This window comes from Punica granatum, chromosome 1, assembly GCF_007655135.1.
Source record: "Punica granatum isolate Tunisia-2019 chromosome 1, ASM765513v2, whole genome shotgun sequence".
Taxonomy (NCBI): Eukaryota; Viridiplantae; Streptophyta; class Magnoliopsida; order Myrtales; family Lythraceae; genus Punica; species Punica granatum.
The window spans coordinates 17,436,443-17,452,560 of NC_045127.1; the positions used below are offsets into that span (position 1 = coordinate 17,436,443).

The 16,118-nt window shown below is 37.8% G+C and overlaps 2 protein-coding genes across 2 annotated transcripts; one reads left to right on the forward strand and one right to left on the reverse strand.

Moving 5' to 3' along the window:
• The first annotated feature begins 752 nt into the window (after positions 1 to 752).
• Positions 753 to 1,819, forward strand: LOC116192224. The gene has a single exon (XM_031520702.1). It carries the CDS (start codon positions 977 to 979, stop codon positions 1,556 to 1,558), a length of 582 nt encoding a protein of 193 aa, XP_031376562.1. The 5' UTR covers positions 753 to 976; the 3' UTR covers positions 1,559 to 1,819.
• A 244-nt stretch (positions 1,820 to 2,063) lies between these two features.
• Positions 2,064 to 10,040, reverse strand: LOC116192223 (homeobox-leucine zipper protein ATHB-8-like). The gene is made up of 19 exons (XM_031520701.1): positions 9,621 to 10,040; positions 8,444 to 8,665; positions 7,829 to 7,988; positions 7,088 to 7,188; positions 6,873 to 6,963; positions 6,182 to 6,277; positions 5,982 to 6,095; positions 5,799 to 5,882; positions 5,392 to 5,547; positions 5,223 to 5,297; positions 4,999 to 5,105; positions 4,500 to 4,698; positions 4,061 to 4,246; positions 3,887 to 3,967; positions 3,604 to 3,738; positions 3,045 to 3,373; positions 2,780 to 2,879; positions 2,538 to 2,687; positions 2,064 to 2,421 (listed from the first exon to the last, which is right to left on the reverse strand). Exons 2-19 carry the CDS (start codon positions 8,662 to 8,664, stop codon positions 2,275 to 2,277), a joined length of 2,532 nt encoding a protein of 843 aa, XP_031376561.1. The 5' UTR covers position 8,665; positions 9,621 to 10,040; the 3' UTR covers positions 2,064 to 2,274.
• Between the last annotated feature and the right edge of the window lie 6,078 nt (positions 10,041 to 16,118).

A 16,118-nucleotide genomic window follows, 5' to 3' on the forward strand; every position in this document is an offset into this window, starting at 1 on the left:
TTTCGCCTGACAATCAAGAGATTGCATGTTCGATACTCAATTGAACTATCTGTGCTCCTTATAACTAGGTTTATGGCCTTTCTTGTAACCGAAAAATAAAAACTACATAAAGTATTTCTTTATTTTTCTTTTAGTTTTTAGAACAATTTCCTTCTGTGCTTAATAATCTAAACATCAGGACCTAGGTTACTTATTAATGCCACTGTTTCCCAATCGATGTTAACCTTTCCTTGATTACAAGGTTCAAGTTTTAGGTTGACTGAGCGTATCCTGATTTCATTGTTACGACTACGCATACTAATTGCAAGGTTCTTTCACATAGAATGTCCATTAGTTAAGTTTTTTTAGTTAAAAGAAAGGTTTATGTACCTAGTATAATGAAATAGAAATTTTAAATATTAATAAATGGCTACCGAAAAAAATAATTGATAAATGAGCATAGTTAGTCTCACAAAGAGTATCGAACCTAAAATCTCTTGATTATCAGTTGAAGGCGTGTCCCATTGCACTATATCTTCTTAGATTAATTAAGTTATATCTTATCTTTATGACAATAATTTTTGTTTTGTTGGAAACTTACTGTAATCATCATATGTACAAAGAAAAATTGTCAATTATGCAGATGATTATACATCCTCTTAATATTAACCTCCATTGACATATAAATCGTAATCAACAAAATTCATGTAAAATCTAGGTTATTCATGATCTTTCTCCTCCTTTTCTAATGTGAGCTGCCTTTCCTTTTCTTGTTTCCCCCCGTTTCAGGATAAGCATTAAACAACCCAGTGACACTATAAATGGTCCTTGCAGTTCCTTTACATGCTCTCCACGCTAGACACTGCCCATCCATGCTTCGAGTTGGTTGCTTGAGAAGTCTCGAAACACGGTCTCTCTGTTTCGAATTTTAAGAACCGATTCATCGGTAGGACCAGTTGTATAACCCCAACTGATTCCTAGAGCCTCTGATCCCCCCATGGCACCAAATCGAGAAACCCCGATGGGCTCGTATAACCCTGTCGATAGAGACTGCCATGGCGATACTTCCCGTCCAAAACCTCCCAAGCTATCACTTGAGAATTTGCAAAGGACCATATCTGACATCTCCACCGAGCTGAACAAAGAAAAGGTGGTGCTTGATGATACCGGGAAGCTGCCACCCATATCGGAGGTCGAGGATGCCAAGTGCGAGTGTTGTGGCATGTCCGAGGAGTGCACGCCCGAGTACATAAGCCGGGTGCGAGAGGAGTTCTCCAGCAAACTCGTGTGCGGGCTCTGTGCAGAGGCTGTCAGGGAGAGGATACAGAGAAGGGGAGGGAAAAATCGGGAAGCTGCCCTAGAAGAGCACATCAGCGCCTGCCAAAGGTTCAATCGGATCGGAAGGGCATACCCCGTCTTGTCCCAAGCCGAGGCTATGAGGAAGATCTTGAAGAAGAGAGTTAACTCCATGAGCCCCAAAGGCCCCGGCCCAAAGAAGCTGGGTGGTGGCCTAGCTAGAAGCTCCAGTTGTATCCCGGCCATCACACAAGAAGTCACTGACCAGAGGATGGTGGATTAAGCACATCGCAAGAACTTGGGCTAGGGTTAGGGTTTGGTCGTACAGCTGTATGTATAGACTAAAGTATGTTGTGGCGGAAATTAACTTCAGTAATTATACACATGTTTAGCTAGGGCTATATGATCCTCAAAACGCTTCGAGCATATCTTCGAGTCAATGGTATATAGAAGTAAAAAAGGATCGGAGAGAACACCGGTTGTATTATGATAGCACTTCATGTATCTTATAGCTGATCGCATTATAAGAGAGTTAAGTACAGTACTGCGAGACTACCAAATAACTGCCTTGACCGAACTACACTAGTTTAGGTCTTAAAACTTTCCAATGGATTTTCACCTTTCTACTAAATAACGGGTTAGATATTACAAACCGCATTTTGTTTTCTTCAACCACTAGCTCCCGTTTACTTAACATGATATCAGGGCGCAAAATGTTCAAAATTCAAGCCTTCAAATCAATATGAGCCTACAATTCAAGAAAGAGAAGCGAGTTGATGGGTCGACTGTGAGACTATAAGATTATGTTTAAGCATCAAGAAAGATAATTCCATAAGTCATCAAGAAAGATAATTTCATAAATTAGGGGTATTGTATAGACAGCAACCTGCAAGGCATACTAGCTAATTGGACAAAAAATTGGGATCTCCCTCTATTCCCAAAAGGAAAAGAGAATTGAAACTCGGGCTGGGAATTTGATTGGTTTGTGAGGGAAAATGTTCACACGAACGACCAGTTGATGAACATGAAGCAGATGCAGTGGGCATTCTCCTCTTCATTCATAACCTTCCATGCCACTGCTCTCTCGTATGATACCGGCCTTCCCATGCTTGATAGGCATATTCCACCTTGGAGGCACATGAAACCCTGTTGGAGAAAGACATAGCAACATACGTTCCGATGATAAAATATCCTATCAGAGATAAACGAACATATAGGCTGCGTAGACTAAAAGAAGTTTGATTGGGTCATTTTCCCTGTACCTGTTGCATTATCTGGGGGAATTCAGAGCACAGAGTCTTCCTTCCATTCTCGTCAAAGATTTTCTCGAGGGTAATGTCTTGGAGAGCGACCAAGGTTGTCTCTAGCATGTCAAGTCCTGCCTGATTGGCAAACGTAAACACGGGCAAAGCCTGGACATATATTTTGAAACGTGAGTTAGAATTGCACTGTTATGAGGTCAAAACCATTTAAGCAAGTGAAAGAAAACGGCACATCAGTTTACCCTTAAAGAGCAGCACATGACTGCATCTGAATGATGCCATAGCGTTTTGAGCAATGAGTCACTAACTTCGTTCTTGAGTAACTCTGCACCTAAGTAGCACCTGTCACAAAATTACTAGAGTAAGATTTTAATACTTGAAGAAAAGATATCATTGATCGTGTAGTTTATTGATTTGTAAGACGAAGTATCACTTTTGTGATACTCGTAACAAATGAAGAAAGAATGAGGAAAGGAAATCCAGTCCTGATCAGTTACATCAATTCACCTGTAGCTTTGGCAGATCCAACGGGCGAGTGTGTGAGCCTCAGGAGTGCCAGGAGGTGGCCTCAGGCCCACCTGAGAGCCGATATTCGTAGGAGAAAGAGCCAGAGCCACCCTCTGGACAGATGCTATGATGCTCCGGAGATATTGACGGGCCATTGACGCAATATTTTCCTGGAGGTGCAGTTCGAATGCAAATTGAAATGCTATTGTCATGACAAATTTGGAGTTCCCATTTCCATTACCGGTGCTGTCTCCTGACGTTTTGTTTCCTGGTGGCTTAACCTCAAGAGCAGAAGCAAGGTCCAGTGTGCGGTTCGGACTCGAGGGGTCCTGCACATATCAAATAAAATGTTGGCTTAGAAGGGAATCTACAGGTTACGTAAAATTATGGTCAGTTTTGGAGAACTATTAGAAGTATAGTTCTTTTCAAAAAGGCAAAAAGAAAAAAAAGAAAATCCAAGCTTTCATGAAAATATTGGTTCTATTGCTTTTCCTTTAGACGGAAACTAATTCTTGTGAAGAATGGCTCTAGCTAAACCTAGAAGGTATAGATGCTTTACCGTTTTTGAATCAAGAGGAATGATGCGGAAGCCACAAGGAATTATGGGTGCATCATCAGAAAATGATGCGTCGATCGGGGCAAATATGAGTTCCGCAGAGGTGCCGATGGCATTTTCATCTACTCCATTACATAGCTAAAGAAAAGACACATGTTAGTAAAACATTTCAAAGGTATATGTAAAGAAGAAAATTTTTTATATCCACCAAACAGAAAAGAAAACAGAGGATTTATATCCACCAAACAGAAAAGAAAAAAGAGAGGAGAGGATTTTGCTTCCATACTTGTAGGAGGAAGACATCGCTAGGCATGATCATGTCATCCCGATAATGGCCCATGTTTTCGAGCTTGATGACCTCCATAAACTGTTCCCAACAATCAAAACGGCATTAAATTATTATAGTGAAAAGAACACCTTTTCATTTCCAATCCCAACAAGAACAAGTCAGTTAACTTGCCTCTTCATGCTCAATTGTCTGAGCAAGTGGGAGGATAACTTGGCTCCCAAAGCTACCGAGTCGAGGCCCAGGCAAGGTACAAGGACCTGCTTTAATGGCCGCAGCAGAGTAAGCATCAATGCTGCTGTCTGCCCACTCTGAGCGATGCTCTCGCAGGAATCTCAAGAGTATTGCTGGAGGCACGTTCTGCACATGTTTGAGGAAGAGCATAAGATCAGATGTTATGAAAATCCAAATGAAACCTTCTCTTTTATGAATTTATTTGCCTTTTTGGTTATTTAGAATAAGAAAATCCAAATGAAATCTTTTTCTTGTATTTCACAGTAGGGCAAAATCCAAAAAGATTTTCCATATTTAAAATACGCCATGAAATCTCAGTTTTACTCTTGACCGCAAAAGAATCCAAGCCTCCTGAGAGGACGAAGACCGAGGTTTTCACCTGCAGTAGCATTGAAGCTTTGGCACAGAGGACAGCACTTGTCATGGAAGGGAAGCCGGCGGCATAATTAGAAAGGTTTGTGCCCATCATCATCTTTCCTGGTGATGAGTTCACGAGCAGGGTGACATCATCGATGCCATCACTCTCCAACATTGACCACCCATCGTCCGTAAACCCGTTAACAGCTTCGTTGAATCCCCTACACAAAAATTAGGCCCATTACATGCAGTTCAATTATAAGTGAGGGTGGAATAATAGGCTTGATGCAAGTTCCATTTCCACGCATCAATAGACCTGATTGAAACTCTGAGGTGGAAGCACAGATTTAGGACATTGGACCAGATCAGACATCGGACCAGTCTGGCCACTTGGTATGCAAGCAAACCCATTGAAACTAACAATTCTTGCTATAAGAACGTCTGGCCGGATCTTTGAATCTCGGTCAGTTCAATGTCCAGCCTGGTTCTCAAAAATATGAGTTGGACAATGAAACACATACCTGCTCAACCTCTGTCCTAATGCGCGTAGAGCAGCGGGTCTTCTCCCCCATCCCGAGACATTTGGCTGTGAAACTTCTTGAGAAATCTGCCTCAGGTGGCGCAAAGCCTGCAAAAGGAATAATGAAGTATAAACTTTTACGAACACATGCGGGCAAATAAAGTGGAAATTGAAAAAAAATAAGACAATGTAACCCTTCAAAAGGGATTGGGGGAGATGGCTCACCGCCATTGTTGTCTTTTGAGCAAGCAAGGTTGATGACTCGTAAAGTGGGCGTAATACTTCCGGTACGCTCCATGGCTATTCCCCAAAAGAAAGAAAAGAAAAATGTAAATTTGCCAAGAAAGAAAATTGGAATGCATTGAAATAGTGAAAGAGAGTTTAAAATTCTTACCTCTAAGTCCATGTGATCAACTATGTGGATGATGGACCCTCCCCCTTCGCAGGGTCGGATCAAGTATCCACTCGGTAATATCTCAGCCCTCACAAAATGCTGAACAGGAGGCATGCTCGGACCGTTCTGCGTGTTGTTAATCGATCTTTCACAGACCTGAGGTAAGACGTCAAAAACAGCAACATTGCATCAAAGGCTATTGAGTGAAAAAAGAAAGGCTAATCATCAAAATGCACCCCTAACAATGAGGATGAGGTCACCTTTGGTTTTCTGATTAAAAGAAATGACGAAAAATGAAGAACCCAAAATAGAAATCCCTGATCTAATAAAATTTCAATACGTGGGGAACCTCATACAAACATATCATGTCAGATAAGAATATTATTGGAAATGCAAGAAGTGCATACCACGAGACTTCCATCTTCCATAACAGATGTATATCGGAGCAACCAGAAGTCACGAGCTGGAGCCAGAGTGGTAGGGGCATAGAGCTATATAGAGCAAAGGAACCACAGAAACGGAAACTCAATTAGCAATAACAGTTCATGAGCAACTCATACATAAAGTGAGGGGAAGCACTGACGGAGTACCTGCATGTAGAGCAACTCGATGGTTCCACCGCTTCCAGTGGACAGCACGTTCAGCACATCCACGGCTCGGCAGTCTCTGAACCATGAGGGCCGATCCTTGAGGATTTCTGCAACCTGTCCGGGAAGGGATTCTCAATGAGTCCTTAATGAATACATAGAAATAAAAGTAAACAGTGTATAGAAGTGATCGAGGGACTTACTCGTGTCGGTTCGAGACCCACCAAGCCACAGGCACGTGCTGCCACACCAGTGCAACCGTGAGAAATAGCAACGATTCCAATGGAATCCGGACCAGGCTGCACACAGGTAGTTATTAGAACTACAGTGCTCTAAGATAAAAACACTAAAATAATTATTTGAAAATAATTAGAAGATAATAACAGCAGCTGATTCATTCTCTAAATTCCTAAGAGTTCTGACAAATTCATTGAAAAAGAAAAACATGCACTAGAAAAGCAGGTCATGCTTATTTATTTATTTATTTATAGTTCTTATTATTTAATTTATTTTTTCTATTGCTTTTTGTTAAAAGCATCATGTATTGGGGGAAGTTAATCGGAGGAGAGAAAGAAACCAGCATAAACAATTGTATAGTTTAACTCGGGCTCCTGAAAAATCACACATTTCACAATTCCTATACATGGCACTCGCAGAAGCATGCGACATTCTCTTGCATTTTCCGAGGAAAGGCGAAACACGGAATCATTTGTATATGATAATTATAAACAATAGCGAGTATTGTGTAGTTTTTTGAAGATGCACATGCTTCAGATTCACTTTGGAGCTTAACGAGAATAGTAGGCGAATGAGCACAATATAAAGATTTTGCAAGACGATGAAACGGAATGTGGCAATATATTACAGAATGAGATAAAGCCGGCATTAAGTTACCTTCATCCCAGGCAATTGGACCCACTCCACAGCAGTTCCAGTGGCCTTTGAGAGAAACTCTGCTAGAGTCTCCTCTGCAATAGACAGAAGTCTGGAAAAAAGAAAACATGACATCATCTTATAAAATTGTTTCATCACCACAATAATGAAAAGAGACTTCACAAAAAACTCAACATCTGATCGGTCTCGAGAGAGGAAAAGTAATGCAAACTAACCCAGCAGGGCTTGCATCCTTTGGCGGATGCTGAGGAGTCAGGTGGTGCTGACCGCTTGTGACAACTGATTCACAGCTTGTGTCTGTCGTAGCGAGAGTCGCCTGTAAGACAGAGGAAATGAGATGTTAAGCATATGTTGCTGAATACATGATTTGATGAAGCTTTTGTTGACATATGTGCTCGATTCTGAAGCAGTACTCTGTTGAATCTGGTACAGATGAACGGAAGGGTAATCGCAATGTCGAATAGTTTCATTTATCAAAGCGCTCACTTTTCAAGGTTTACTCGATCTTCCATAGCACACATGGCCTTACTGCAAATGTTTTGGTAGTTTTGTAATGACTACACTATTGTTTCGGGGGAAAAGAAAAAAACTCTTAGAAGTTACACCTAAATGTTTTTTGATTTGAAAAGAAAGCCTTTTTTGAATGGTTAATTGCTCGATGAGATCAGTTGGACAAAATTGATCTTTATTCAGAGCTTTCATATTTATTTTCTTTTGAACAACTGTATTACCTGCATGATTGGAATGACAGGATAGAAAAAGAGCAGAACGGAATCATTATACAGCATAGTCTAGCTTCATTTTGGACATTCCAATCGCAGACACTTCCATCCCACAGGTATAAAGATATTATGGCAGTTTAGTTTAGTAGTTTCCAAAAATCAGAAGGAAAAAGTTATACCCACAAAACAACTGATTTTAACAATATATTGCGGAGTGAAAGATGGGCATCTCACATTCTGTGTCTGTTGTCGGAAATAGCTGTTCTCATAGACGAGCTGTGAAACTTGCTTCTGCAGCCGATCGTTCTCCTCCATCAGGAGCTTGTTCATCGCTGTCAGTTTCCGATTCACAGCTTGGAGACGCGACGCCTCTTTTCGCTGCTTCTCTCGGCATCTACAAGATACAGAAAAACCGAAACAGATAATCTTCAGATTCTAAGAACCTCTTAAGCAAAAATGTAAAGCTCAAGTAGAGATGCAAAATAGAAAAAGCCCCAAGTTAGAAAATTACTGAGAGAAAGTAAAATAATAAAACAATTGTAACTAGACCTGTTGTTTGCATATTATCGATTTCTGGAAAACTGTTCTCAGATTTCTAGGATTTCATTCTTCTCCTACCGAGGAAAGAAGAGTTGAAAGAAAAGATATTCCAGATTGCAGTTAAATGGACATTATCATCTACCACGTCGAATAACTGAGTAAAGTGCAATCTAGACAGACTTTAAATTTAATTCCTTATTTCTATGTAAAGGACAAAAATAGAAAACTCGAAAGTTCTTCCAATCTCCCAGAACCTCAAAAAAGGCTCTTAACGGAGATCATGTGATGTTAAAATCAATGACGTTATACCTTCGGTTCTGAAACCAGACTTTGATCTGCTTGGGCTCAATGTTGGAGAGGATTGGACACTCCCTGATAAGCTGTTGCCTTCGGAGGGAGCTCGGTTTTGGGCACTCGTGGTACAGTCTCTCAAGCGCCTCCACCTGCTCGGGAGTGTAGCGGACGTACTTCCCGTTGTCCATCGCCATCTTGTGCCCACCATCCTTACAGGATGAAGTCACCGCCATCATCCTTTCAAATTCGACCAACAAAACAAAAATATTTCATTTCAAAGCTCAGTAGCTGGGTTTTGGAGCAAGCCCACAGTTGTGCATCTTCTTACAAGAATGAATACAATTTTCTGCAACAAATTTCTCCAAAAAGTAGAAGAAGTTTTTGGCTACTTCATTGACAAGTGCATACTTGTCCCTTATCTTTTTCATATCTCCTGAGGATAAACATGACCGAATCTGGGACAGTTTTCGACAACCAAACAGACCGATTTCTCATAATTTTACAGAGAACAAACACAAGTCACACGAAACAACTTGGAACATCAAAGGACACGTTTTGTCTTGACAGACTCTTCAATGAGAGGGGTAAGAACAGGAACTAGGATGTGTCTCCATATCAAGCATATCCTCGAAGATTCCTCACAAAGACCTAGAAGAATTTGAGTTGAAGCAATTTATGTCGGCACATAGATCCCATGTTTCCTCTCAAAAACAAGGATATGATCATGATGAAGACTTTTCCATTACTTTTTCTGGATTTTCTTTTGTAGGGATCCAATATTTGAGGTTTTCCATGTCCATATATATCAGAGGAAATCAAGAACAAAAACTCTTGAGTCTCAAACTCGATATCGACTCACACCCGTAGCACAACATAACTACCCATATCTATACAGGATCATCGTTTTCTGAAAATCTAGAATATTTTTGGGAAGAACTCATTGTTTCTCTGGGTCCGTCGGGAGGGGAAAAAAAAAATTCATGGACAAACAACTCCAAAGACGATTAAGTCCGAAAACTTTAAAAAAAAAAATTGATACCAAGAACTCCTCAGCCAATAATAGAAAACGGTGGAAAACAAGTGAAAAGGAAAACATTTTCCCAACAACACGAACACAAGGTTGAGCTACAACCCGATCCCCAATGGGCAAAAGAGAAACTGAGCAACCATTTAAAGCGAACATTTTCACTACCTTCGACTGGAACTTTACGGGGGGGTGGATGAGAGAGTCGCCGTCAGTGCCCAAGAACCAGACAGACAGAGACCCTCTGTTGTTTCATCACCATTTACAGGCACCCCTTTCCCCAATCAACCGGAGAACCAAAGACCTTTCTTCGAGAGGCAGCAGACGGCAGAGCTCGGGGCCTCAAAGTTCTGCACTTTACACATGAAACTGAGGAATCAAGAGCTGCAGTGCTGCCCAGTTGAGCCAGTTGGAGGTAGTGAAGATGAGACGGAGGAAACGCCTCCCTGTTCTCTGTTTCAAGTAAAACGTTAAGAATGGGGGAGTGAAAGTGACTGATATATTGGGGATTGGGATTTTGGGGAGACACAGAGAGAGAGAGGGAAGAAGAGAGATGAGAGATCCCAACTACCAGACAGGATTGGAGAGGACCAAAGAGGATGTTCTGTTTTGTTTTCACATAATTTTTCCTTTCCTGGTTTTGTCTTCTTTTTTTTTCCCCCTTTCTTTTAATCATATCAATCAAAATTCCCACTTTTCACTTATTATTATTAAAAAACCTCATTTCTGATAATAAAAAAAAGTATAGCGATATAATAAGTCATTGTCTAATAATAATAAAATTTAATGTCCAATTTCTATTTTTTTATATTAAACCTAACTTCCTTTGTAAACGACAAAAAAAAGCTCACTTCTTTTTTTTATTTTGGTTATTTCTTCATTTAATTCTTACAATTATCTTAGAAAACTATGCCAAAAAAACTATGATTTGCTATAATTAATTAACAAGTGGGGGTTAATCCCCAGCTCTTTTATGTGCTGCTTTTTCCCCCTTGCTTGCTTTATGTAGTTGCTGTTTGTTTCTATTATAAAAAGAAATTAATTTTTTTAGCTCTTTCCAATTCATTTCAGGCGCGTGCATTCAGACGTTCGTTATTTGAGGATTGGAGAAACATGACGTCACTCCCTAATCTTGCAATATGTATCAAGTCATTCCCCCACATTTTGGTGATTATACATGTCACTCAGTAAGCTTTTCATTTTTGTCAAATTACTCCCTAAAATTTCAAATTTAAGAAGTTACCAAACAAATCACAAGGGAAGAGCATAACGTGTTGGGCAACAAAAAAAGTGTTATTTGCAATATCAATAGGCCATAATTCCCTATAAGGCGGAATTCGCCCAAGAGTAGTTGTTCTGTTGTGAAATTATATAAAATGATAAATCGCTAGCTCGCGAACACAGATGGGCTACTGGCCTAGGAAAGGTTGGAAATCTACCTTAATGAGCTTGTCCAATAATGTTTGCGAGGGCATAGTATGGTAAATTCATGATAGCAACGCCAGAAACTCAGCTCAAATTATGTAAACATAAAAATAAAGTTTAGACAAATAATAAAGATTTGGATGCCCTATTTCACATGAGCCACACTTGAACTTTAGCCGGGGATTCCTTTTTCTAACTTTAACCATAGGATACCTTGCAAAGGGACACACCTTTTAAAAAACACTTCTTTACAAGGGAATATCATCAAAATCCTAAAAGTCAATGAAATTTTACCCATGTAGCCAGTCAATGCAAAGTCCTTTAAGGGAACCCCAAAATTTTCAAAAATCAAAGTTTTCTTGGCCTCTTTCTCAAATTGCCACCGAATATTCAAAAATTTGAACAAGTATTCATTGGTTGACAAGTCACTACTCAAATGGGTTAAAAATCAACAATATTGGCTTATTAGACCAAGTCAAAGTGGAGGGTTGATTCTACCATTTTGTGCATTCATAAACAAACACTAACAATAACATAACTCCCTCATATGGCATATAAAGAATGTGGTTATGTTATATTATTATCATTTCCATTATATGAATTGATACGCAAAAAGTCGGCATATTGGAGAGGGTTAGATATTGAAATTCCTCTTTCGGACTATTGCAACATAAATTAGAAAGAATAAATAGTAATGTGGAATGCAATCTTCTCTTGATGGTGATACAAACATGACGCTAGATATGGCGCGGTTGAAATGTCATTAGTTGTTTCTCCTCTGCCACTTGGATCACCCGCTTGGAATAATTTAGGAAGTAAAATCTAATGAAACTAAATTAACTATTGAGTGCGCCATTAAAGCAGGATTTACCGGATCATTATAAATATAATCTAAACTTAGAAGATAAGGCAGCTAGCAACATCAATGGCTTAACTCAAAAGACAACACCCCCACACAAAAGAGGAAAACAAAAAAATCGAAAAAGCAAGATTGAATCTCTTTTATTTATTCAATTTTAGATTATTTTCTATAACAATAAATTTATTTATTACACACATTTTTTTTAAGTGTCAACGGCTATGACAATGGACATGAGCTGGTAAAAGCGGCAAACATGCCCCGCCACTTACGCCAGTGAATTAGAAAATTCGGCGCCACTAATTGGAAAAAAGAAAATTAATTAGAAAGGAAAAAAAAGGGGGGAGAAAAAGATAATTGAATTTAGTATTGTATTTTGGCCTTTTTACTTTTTGGTCGGGGAGGCGTGTAGTGAACCGACACGTGTGAGCCCATGTTTGGTAGCGTGTGGTCGACGACAGAGGACAATATCTTCTCCCAATTCGGGTGCGGATGGTGGGGATGGGCCCACAAGTGTGGGCCCTCCCCACCCGGCACGCGTGAGGACTCCCTTCTAACTTTACACCCAAGCAGCGGCCACAATTTCCCCTTTCCTTCCTCTTTTCTTTCCTTTTTTTTTTCCGATACCTTATTTTTGTGTATATTGTTTATTGGGCCGGCTTAAAAAAAATTACTAAATATTAATTTTTTATTGGAAATATTGATTTTCTTTTGGCCGAAGAAATTTTAATTTTTTTTTTATAAATCATAATATCTGAAAGTCCAATTGGGTCTCGATTAATCCGGTCGAGCTGGGTCGCCCCATTAAAAGGTAAAATTCCTCCAATATGGATTTTCTGCATTTACGAGGACTCAAACCGATATCCTTACTCAAGCGAAATAAATACCGAACTGCTTAAACAAACTCATATTGGTTAGAAACTATAGTTTTATTTATTAGACACATCGGTTAGCTCATGCGCAAGTACAATTTCTTTTGAGCACTAGTTTAACAATTTTAATTTCAATTTTTACCATGTGATTTAGCTCAGATGGTTCGGCGTTTGCTCCCATTTGATAAACTATCAAATTCGAATCTTGTAAATGGAAAAAATTCACGACGTGATGGTTTTAGGTACGTCGTAAATGCCTGAATTTACCAAGGATTTCTGAATAACAAATCGTATACGCTGAAAAAAAAAAGTGAGTAGCATATATACTCGGACATAAGGGAAAATTATGATATTTATACTTATAAACAGAGCAATGATATTCGAAGGTTAGATAGATCAAATTAATCATGTTAATAGACCCTCATTTACAATTCAAAATATAGTACCATACTTTGGTGGAGATGTATGATCGAATTAAAACCATGGGCATTTATGTTGTGACTAGGTTTACTATTGAAATTGTGGCTTGACCTTTTTTTGTCGGTTAGCAGTAGACACGCATGTATAGTTACATTACACGTATTGGAATATAGAAAAGGCACTGGCGCCTTTGCCTTGTCGCAATCTCTATCGGCCCTCCTTCCACTATAAACCTAATAAACAGCTTAATCCGGGCATTGGTCCTTGCCAATCGCTCATTAGTCATTTCCATTGTAAATACTAGCTAGGAAGAAGGATCATGGGACCCTACTTGTAAATTCCCCTGCGTGAATCTAAATTGTCCACAGCAGTCTAATAATATCGAGCGAAGACCTAGTTGGGTCATGGCTCAACCGATCAAAATATTAAAGGCTAGATTAAAACCTCTAGAAGACTTAGACCTTCAATTCCAGCACATCATAAGAGCAACTCTTAACAATCCATAGAATGATATTGTTTTCGGTTATAAAAAAGATTTACTGACAAAATATGAGGAAATAGAAGTTTAAATAAAAGGATTTGAGTTAATCCCACCAGGAAATTATCAAATTTAGAATCCCTTAATTTCTAAACGAAAAAGTAATGGGCAAGCTCTAACGTGCAATTTATTGCACCATATAATCAAAATAAGTTACTCCAATTTGTAGTAAGTTACATGAATTTCTGCTAAATTACTAATAAAAGAAGTAAATTACTAACCAAGAGGTAAATTTACGCAAATTCTGAAGTAAATTACACGTTTCTCGAAAAAAGATACACTGATTTCTAAAAACTCCACATAACTTCTTATTAAAATATTTAACTTTTACTCACATATTTAGTAATTTATGTGATTATATAATACGAATAATTTTATTGATTGCACCGTAGAGCTTGCCAAAAGTAAAGCATTGCATTTCACCTTTTGTTGTTCTTAGGATGATGTTGTTTCCCATGAGTTTCTTTAATTTTCCTTTTGCTTTTTTTAATTTATTTTTTCATCTTTCCTTCTTTTGCAAATTAAAATAAAATTGTTCTCCATGATCAATATTCCTGCGTTCGGGTCGGCCACTGACGCCGTGACGCGTGTGGTGCTGCCTTCGGCGTGGGAGCTGAAGCTCTCTCGGGCGGATCAAAGGAGGAAGGAAACATTCTCTTTGGGAAAGCGGAAGCGTCAGGCTCTGGTCCCATTTATCATTTCGTCGACGTAACGGACATTTATCATCATCTTAATAAAAAAAAAATTTCGGTTGATTCATCTTAATAAAATTATTATTACTATGACTATTATTAAATAGATGAAAATGATCTCACACCAAATTAAAGAAACAAAATTTTTTATCAATTCAAGGCGAGGTACGATGCCTCATACAAGCAGACAATCTTCCGTTAAAAAATAATGGCATGAAATTCAGTACTATTTTAGTCTTCACGTGAAGGAGTGAACAAAAGATTGTTTAAATTGGTGTTCCAAAAATTGAAAAAAAAAAAAAAAAAAAAAAAAACAAATCAATGGCGTGGAAGATGATTTTCACACTTACAGTAGAGACGGGCTATTCTTCACAAGAGACATGGGCATTCACAATCTCGAAGTAGAGCTCTGGATTCCAGGGTAGTTTATGACCTATTTTAGGCCTCTCGATTAATGATAATCTTGTTCTAATGCCCTTAATTTCGGATTGCAGTATTCTGATGTTGCACTTCAAGAGTCTAAGGATGATGCATATCTAATATGAAGCTAACTCGGTAGCGGATTACCCGGCTTGTTTGGCTAGAGACGACTTATATGCTACTCAGAACACAGTTTATTTTGTTAACCCACCAGCTGGGGTGCAAGAAGTTCTGTTTGCTGACCTTGTAGGGGTGTGTAAAACCCCCCTCTGTTTCTACTAGCCATCCTTTGGAGGCGAACCTTAGTTAAGTACTGATTAATACATGCTAATCCATCTACCAAAAAAAAAACACTTGAATAATATTAAATGTGCTTAAATTAATTTACTTGGACAAGTCAAAATAAATTAATTGAATTTTCGCGGAAATAAAAAATTTACTAAGTATATATGGAAATTAATTTGAATGCAATAAATGAAATTAAATATATAATTACAAAAGTAACTAAATCACTTAATAATTAAAAGAAAATTATAAACAAAGAGTGACTATTAGAGAATCAACAAAAATAGAGAATCACATGACAAATGGGAATTAAATTTTTTATATATAAATGAACCAAATTACAATTGGAAAGGAAAAAATTTATAAGACTAATCGACCATGAAAGATGATAACAACAGTACTTAAAAACAAAAACAAAAACAAAAAAAGAAAGAAGAAAAAAACAGAAGGGACAACTGGCCCATAGACATCCCGGCGTTTCTAATCAAAACGTTAAAAGATGATGCTAAATTACAACAAAAAATAAAAAAAAATTAAAATGAAAATATAACCATAGAGAATATATAAGATATTGCTAAAAAGTAATAAATAAAATTGGATTCATAAAATTATTTTCGTAGATATTGAAAATGCAACAGAATTACAATGAATATTACATTAATTGAAAATTTTAAGTAAAGAAATTAATCTCCAAGATTTCAATGACTCAAGTTTTGATAACAGTTTTTAAAACTACTATATGTACTTTAATTTCTTCGAAAATTCTATTCATAAAATGCATAGAGGTACAAATTTCGAAAATTTGAGAATTTTATTAACATCCTTTCATTCGGCGACACTTATTAATTCATTTTAATAAGATTATATTAGTAGAACATTGCAAATTAATTGTTATAAGTCATGAAACAACTAAATAATATTGAAACAAAGCCTGCAACGAGTGAATATAACTTTAATAGGCATATAGTAAAAAATAATTAATAAATTTATTATGCATTAAATATTTTAGTGTAATTAAATAATTTTACATTCTGTAAAAAGTTATGAAATCTTAATTTTGTTTTCAAGGAAACGCTTCGGATACAACTTGTACCCAATAATAACTGAAAAGATATATTAAATAAATTTCTTATATGTGCTTTTGGCACTTATTTT